This window comes from Protomyctophum parallelum, assembly GCF_964188405.1.
Source record: "Protomyctophum parallelum genome assembly, chromosome: 8".
In the NCBI taxonomy this organism is placed as follows: domain Eukaryota; kingdom Metazoa; phylum Chordata; class Actinopteri; order Myctophiformes; family Myctophidae; genus Protomyctophum; species Protomyctophum parallelum.
In genome coordinates this window covers 21,678,973-21,686,771 of record NC_139703.1, presented here as the reverse complement: position 1 = coordinate 21,686,771, position 7,799 = coordinate 21,678,973, and the positions used below count along the sequence as shown (strand labels likewise).

Here is a 7,799-nt window from a genome sequence, read left to right as displayed (position 1 = left end):
TGCCCCAGAGCCCGAAGGAGGAGAAAGGCGTATATGCCCCAGAGCCCCAAGGAGGAGAAAGGCGTATATGCCCCAGAGCCCCAAGGAGGAGAAAGGCGTATATGCCCCAGAGCCCCAAGGAGGCGTCTACCTTTTTACGTCTATGCCCGTGTAGACACACGTTCTTTGGAGTGTGGGCTGGAACAAAAGGACAACAACAACATCCCATAGGAGGGAAGCCCATTCCCAACCTCTTTTCTTTTCTTTTTTTTTCTCCCGGGATCAGGAGAATTTAAGCCCCGCTTGAAATGTGGAGAAAATCAAATGCGTTTGGTTTTGGTTGGATCGAATGGAACTGACTGAACTGTATAGGTTCAGTCAGTTCTGTAGGTTATAGTCAGTTATAACATCATGTTTTAAACGTTATGTTATAATTTAGCTGTTGAAAAATAGCAGATCTACAAGCTTGTGTAGGTCTGCTATTTATCTTTTAATCGTGAAAATATTTTTTTTCAGAAAACTGGAGGATTTAGAAGATTTATTTAAAATTTCGAGGTCAGGGCCTAAATGGGTTAATGCAATAATAATTTGGGGCGCAATATCGTGGTGGCCCACTAGTGGGACCCCTGACCCCTCAGCAACACAAGGTTGGGAATCGCCGATCTCTAGGGAAAAGGCACAAGTCTGAGAGAGAGAGAGAGAGAGAGAGAGAGACAGCTGTCCAGTGCCAGGGCAAACACAAGTCATCACGTCTCCATGGAAACCATAACGACAGGAAGTATATCCCATTCTGACCTGAGATCAGATTCATACGAGGTTTCCACTGGACACACACTGGTCTGATTAACCCATTCTGACCTGAGATCAGATTCTAAAAATGTCAGTCGTTCTTCGATTTTTCAAAAATAGCAGATCTACAAGCTCGTAGCGCGCCGCTATGAGCTTGGCCTCTAAAGATAAGCCGAACCTCCAACGAGCTCAAAACAAGTGATGGAAGAAAGCAGTCAGGTTTAATTAAGAGTAGCAAATACCACAATATAGAAATACTCTGTTACAAGTAAAATGGGGGCCCGTGTTCAATATTACAAAAATATTGGCATCAAAATATACTTACAGTATACCATATAGTAAAAAAGAAAAGAAAACAAATTTCCAATCTATAAAAGAGGGCTTGAGTGATTCATGTATTGTACAGTATATGTCGTCGTGGCAATAATTTTAAATGTACAAAGTGACTTTTAACTAAAGTTTTCAAACAAATGTAGTGGGGGATAAGAGTACAATATTCACCTCTGAGATGTAGCGGAGGTAGTGGATGTATGCCGTATACTGAAACCTTGTACAGTAGAGTACAGTGCTTGAGTACAGTTAGGTCTGCTACGTTCACGCGACGGGGCGTGCATGAGGTGTTTAGCCATGCGTTTAGCGTGGCTCTAAAAATGGATTTAAAAAGAGGAGACAAAATAATAATAATAATAATCCCGATCTATACAAAACAAATAGTCATCAGAAATGGGACATTCCTGGTGAAATCTCAAAGAACCAGTGGCTTTACTCTTACTGTAAATTTACTGTAAATAGAGAAGAAAGAAACAAAGCTTTGGAGGAGGAGGCGGGGGAGTTGGAATAAAAATAAACAGAAATGGAAAAAAAAAAAAAAAAGGAAAAAAAAGGACAAATACAAATAAAATACATTTAAGTGGCTTAGTGGCATAAAACAACTGAAATAAATCTTATTTCAATCATTACAATAATTCTTTCATATACAAAGTCAATAACAATAATATAGTTTCCAGTGCGTTGGGAGATAAAACAACAAAAACAACAAACTTATAATAATAATAATAATAATAATAAAGAATACAAACACTTTAATCAAAAAAGAAAAAGAAGAAAGAAAAAAACAAATAACTTGTCAATTTCATTTCCTTCCTTTTCCAGTACTGATCATGAGCTATTATCAAATCATTAAAAAAAAACACAAACCCCAGATTTGATTTCACATCCGACAACGGAATCAACGATCTCTGGCCACACTGTACAGACGACGACGACCGCAATGACGACCTCCGCCTCGACGACCGCGGGGGCGACAGAGCGACGCCTCGTGTTTCCGACGAACTCTGTCGTGTTGGAGGAAACCTCACAAAAAATAAAAAAATAAACTTTTGCTTTTCAGGATTCAAATTTTCCAAAAAAGCATCAAAAGCTCGAAAAGGGGGGGGGCGTTCTCTGTGCTTTCGCGTGACGCCGTTATGGCGTTATCAAAGTACAGGGACGTGTTCGTTTTTTTACGACTTTACGGCGGAAATAAAAACACGACGCGTTTATACAAAATGGCGGAGAGCGTGTTGTGTGTCCGTGACGTGCGCTGGAACAGGGGCACCATATCCTGCGGGCGTCGGTGGAGTACATCATCAAACGCATATGCAAATCCCGCTTCGTCACACGTTCAACGTTCTCACTAAAGCTCACATGTACACACGTATGTAGGCCGTTGGCCCCCCGGTGTGTTTGAGCGGTCGGTCGGTCCCTTAATTGGCACTCGCTCGCTCGCGGTCTGTACAACTTGGCCAAAGACCCCCCCTTCCATGCCACCTGCCGTCGGGTCGGGTCGCCCCACACCCCCCCCCCCCAACCACCCACCCCGGTCAGCACCCAGAGGGGGTGGGGGAGGGGCTTGTTAAATGTGCTGATTTGAAGACAGCCTCGAGGCACGCTGCACTACATGTGCGTGCGTGTGCGTGTTGTGTGCGTGTTGATGCCGTGTTTATTACAGTGTAGACTACCACACTGCTATACCGCTGTGTGAGCTGAGCCAATCATAATAATTAATAATAATAATAATAATAACAACAACCTGGGCAGCACTCCCCTCATCCACTATTAACCACTTTGAACCTGGCAGTCCTAATTTGGGCATGAGCAATTTTTTTTCTTCTCAAAAAGTAAAAATGTTATAAATGATCCCCCAAAAAATACGACTTTAGGAGATGTACAAGCTCACAGCGTACATACAGACAACAGGTCAGATGTTTTATGAACTTATTTTTTACTAGGGATCGCCTGAGGGTCCCCGAACCGCACCTCGAGAACCACTGCTGTGTGATGTATCGTGTGTGTGTGTGTGTGTGTGCGTGCACGCGCACGCGTGCTTTGTGTATGTGTATGCATGCGTGAGAGAGAGAGAGAGCATAGATGTTTACTAAATGTAGAGAGAGAGAGAGAGAGAGAGAGAGTGTTCGTTGCAACGCCAGTGTGATCCATTTCACCTACAGTGTGCTACCGTGTGTAGATATATACATTGTACAGTATGTGATGTACCTTCAGTGTGTAATAATAATAATAATAATAATAATAATATGAATTATGATAATAATCGTAATAATGTGAATGATGAACGTGATTGATTCTGCTGTACTGCACATGCTTCAGTGTCTCCTACCTGTGTGTGTGTGTGTGTGGTGTGTGTTTGTACAAGCGTGTTTGCACTACGGTTTTCAACCATTTCCACACAGAGGTCCAACGTTCTGACATTTAGCCTATCAGACACAAAACGAAAGAATATTTTGTCGTCGTTGGATAAGATTGTGTCCGCAAATTCCATGCTGTATTGATGTTTGTACCATTAGGAGAGACAACAGGCAAACGTTGATCACAATAACAATTATTCTACATTCTCTAATTGCGTGGAAATTAATAATGCAGATGTTTAACAATAATTGAACTCTTGAGAGCGTAAAATGAAACCAAATGGAGACCCATAAGGGTCCATTTGGACTCATAAGGGTCCATTTGGTCTCATTTTTACACTCTAAACAGTTAAAGATCTAACAAGGGCCCATTTGGTCACCAACTCTCCATCATTGTGGACCACCTGGAACCCCCCCATCAAGGACCACTGGTTGAAAACCACTGCACCACGACATGACAACCTCTACGCGTGTGTGTGTGTGTACGTGTGTGCCTGTGTGTGTGAGAGTGTGTGTGGCACACGGCACGCGCGTGTGTGTGTGTGTGTATATGTATAGGTTATGTGCAGTGTTCGGGTGGGTTTGGGTGGGGGGTTTGTGGGGGTTTTTTGGGAGGGGGGGGTCTTTTACAGTATGTCATCGTCGATGCTGAAGCTGGAGCGCCGGCTGGAGCCCAGCGAGGCGCCGTCGCCGGGCGACATGGCCGAGAGCAGGGGGTCTCCGCCCAACGGGGACAGGGGCTCGTCCATCATCAGAAAGCCCCGCCCGCCGGGCCCCCCCCCTCCCACGCCGGGCATGAGGCCCACCATGTCGCCGCCCACGCCGAAGCCGCTGCCGTCGCCCCCGGGGCCGCCGAAGCCCGTCACGACGCCCACGTCGCACAGGTCCAGCGCCGCGCTAAAGTCAAAGGGCGACTGGGTGCTGCCCACGGCCGGGTACTGGATGGGCGGGCCCTGCTGCTGCTGCTGGGGCTGGAGGTGCGGGGGCAGAGGGGGCAGCGGGCCCCCTCCCCGTTGTTGTTGGACCTGCTGCTGGTGGAGGTGGGCCTGCTGCTGCTGGTGGTTCTGGAGGTGGTTCTGGTGCTGGGGGGGACCGCCCTGCTGCTGGTTCTGGGGGTGGGAGAGGCGCTCCTCGGGGCTGGTCTCCTGCTTCACCACGTAAGGGGACATCATGTCGGCCGGGTTCAGGCCCGTCGGGGAGTTGCTGGGCAGCCCGTGCATGTGCGCCTGCATCTCCAGCTCCTGCGCGCGCACACGCACACGCAGACACACACACACACACACACACACACACACAGTTAACAGTTAACCCATTTTGACCTGAGATCAGATTCTAAAAAATGTCTTCTACTACATCCTGACAGTGTTCTGAAAAAGCTATGTTTCTGTGTTGGTCGTTCTTTGATTTTTCAAAAATATTTTTCAATAGATAAGGCGTAACATAATGCTAACACCAAAAAGGGGTTCCCGCCCCAAAATGGGTTAAAAAGGTAGGGTCAGTGATTTTATTTTGGTTGACCCATTTTCGGGCGGGAACTCCCTTTTGGTGTTTTACTTGTTGTACTTTAGCTGTTGAAAAATAGCAGATTCTACAAGCTCGTAGCGCGGCACGAGCTTGTAGGGCTGCTATCTTTGAAAAATGAAATGAAAATGTGGGCCGAAATGTTTGAATATTTCCTTTCAGAGCGATCGTTTTTTTAACTCATATCTTTGCTTCTGGGGGAGTCCCTGGAACAACATATTTTCAGATATATTATATATATATTATTTTCTTTTTCTTTTGGGGGATCCTTGACATGAAAATGTTTGAGAACGACCGACATAGAAACATGGGGGTTTTTCTTCAGAAAACTGTCAAGATTTAGAAGACATTTTGTAGAATCTGTCTCGGTCGAAATGGGTTAAAAGAATGAGCGCTCGGGTGTGGTGCAAATCGTGCAAAGTGCCTTAAGCCCTCTATAGTGTTGTACTTGAGTCCACCTCAGAATCAGAATCGACCTTTTATTGTCACATCACGTTACAAGCAAGGTGGGTGGAAACACTTTCAGTGTTGCATCCGGCTTTGAGCATCTACTATATTATGTGAATACATTTGACTGAGGTGACTGCCATTGGATTTTTTTAATTTTCGTTTTTTCATGTCATATGAAAGCAGGGAATCACAGCTTCAAATTGACATGTCGGTTGTTCAGTTTGACCCACCAGTTTTGGGAGATATGGCTTTTACAGAGTAATGTCTTGCAAGAGAAACAGCGAGTTGAGAAAACAGGCTTGAAAGGTTCACTTCTGTGGTCTCTATAACATTACACCTATAGCTACATGTTTAAGCATTTATTTCATAGTTACATGTCGATTTCAGCTCTGACACTTATTTCAGACATGCTCTAGTATATGTGAATAGTCTGCCTGTGCTTTAGACTCTTGCGGAGTAATAAAAAAAACGTTTTTCTCCTCTGGTGAAAAGCTGGAATTTGCGCGATAGCAGGCTCTCAGTCAAATATGGTCACATATGAACCCAATAGCGTGTGTGTGTGTGTGTGTGTGTGTGTGTGTGTGTGTGTGTGAACACTTCTACAACGGCACATAAAGAAATCAGTACTCACAACAGGGACACACACACACGCTGCTGTGGTCTGTACAGAATGAGCCGAAAACTAGGCTTGACAAACTCACAAAGTGTGCCGTGCTGATTGCAGGGTGGATACAGGTGCTCACTAATTGAGAATACAGCAGTGATAGGCTAACGCCAGGGCTCCACTGGGCGCCTCTGCGTCGCGTCTCCGTCAACGTCGGGAATGTGCCCTTTTAATCAATGGAGGGTGGCTCCACTGCCCGCGTTGCGTTGCGTCTCCGTCACCATTAAAATTGAACCGGTTCGTTTTTTGACGCACGCACGCGTGACGCAACGCGCCCAAACGCGCCCAGTGGAGCCCTGGCGTAAGGTCAATTTGCCCCTCTGCCAGCCCAACAGTTCTTAATTGAGGAGGTCAGCATGACCTCAGCTCAGTACTTGAGTATATTTGAGCTGGCCTTTTCCACAGTGTGTGTGTGTGTGTGTGTGTGTCAGTGTTGTTTTTGGCAGCAAATTTAGATTTTAGTTTAGTCATAGTCTTTGGACTGAAACTTCATTTAGATTTTGTCATATTTTAGTCACCTGGAAATGTCTTAGTGTTAGTCTAGTTTTAGTCGACTAAACGTCATAGGATTTTAGTCGACTAAATCTACAGATGATTTAGTCGACTGAAATGTATTTTGGCGGGTCTTGATGCCGTCGTAATGAGTGTTTTTACACTTGCTGAAAATAGCCGATCTACAAGCTCACAACGTGATCGGCTATTTTCAGCATGCAACCAAAGTGTAAAATTACTTATACTGGAACTCTTGTCCACTAGTTCCTTCCTAACATTTTAGTCTAGTTTTTATTTGTCGACGAAATTGTCAGTATATTTAGTCTTAGTTTTAGTCATCGTAGCTTAATTTTCATTTAGTTTCCATTCGTTTTTGTCAGTGGAAAAAGGTAGTCGACGAACATTTTTCGTCTTAGTTTTAGTCGACGAAAACAACACTGGCGTGTGTGCGTGCGTGCGCGCGCCACCTCACCTGGATGCGCAGCCACAGCTGCTTGTTGGCCATCTCCATCCTCTTGAAGTTGGTCTCCACCTCCCTGGTCCTCTGGACGTCCTTCTGCATGCGTTTGATGTACTCCACCGACGCCCGCAAGATGGTGCCCTTGTTCCAGCGCACGTCACTGGACACGCACCCACACACACACACACACGTCCAGGGATACGTGTTATTACATTTGGACCCGTTCTGACCTGAGATCAGATTCTAAAAGTGTCTATGATTTTTCAAAAAAAGCAGACCTACAAGCTCGTGAGCTTGTAGGTCTGCTACAATATTTTTCAATAGCTAAAGCATAACGTAACGCTAACACCAAAACGGGTTCCCCCCCCAAAATGGGTTAAGACCCGAGAACGATTCTACACAAAATGTCTTCTGACAGTCGTTCTCAAGCGTATACGCTAAAAGAATATCTGTATTTGGCCACCGACCCCCCATCTGAAAATACAGTATCTTGTTCCAGGGACGACCGCCCCAGAAGCAAAGATTTGAGTTAAAAACGTTGGCTCTGAAAGAATATATATTCAAAGATTTGAGTTAAAAACGTTGGCTCTGAAAGAATATATATTCAAAGATTTGAGTTAAAAACGTTGGCTCTGAAAGAATATATATTCAAAGATTTGAGTTAAAAACGTTGGCTCTGAAAGAATATATATTCAAAGATTTGCACTGCATTTTCACGATTTTTCAAAAATAGCAGACCTACAACTCATAGCGCGGCACT

The 7,799-nt window shown here is 44.8% G+C and overlaps 1 protein-coding gene across 3 annotated transcripts in view; it reads right to left on the bottom strand.

Annotated features, from left to right (window-relative positions):
• Window positions 1–967: 967 nt before the first annotated feature.
• tfeb (transcription factor EB) overlaps window positions 968–7,799 on the bottom strand; it is a 93,246-nt gene continuing 86,414 nt past the window's right edge. For 2 of the 3 annotated variants that reach the window (XM_083770522.1, XM_083770523.1), the window contains exons 11-12: window positions 7,052–7,199; window positions 968–4,693 (exon numbers count right to left, since the gene is read on the bottom strand). In XM_083770522.1, coding sequence (XP_083626648.1) covers window positions 4,079–4,693; window positions 7,052–7,199 — 763 coding nt within the window. In that variant the 3' untranslated portion in view covers window positions 968–4,078. The remainder of the gene's footprint in view (window positions 4,694–7,051; window positions 7,200–7,799) is intronic. The other variant, XR_014569585.1, reaches the window with a different exon arrangement.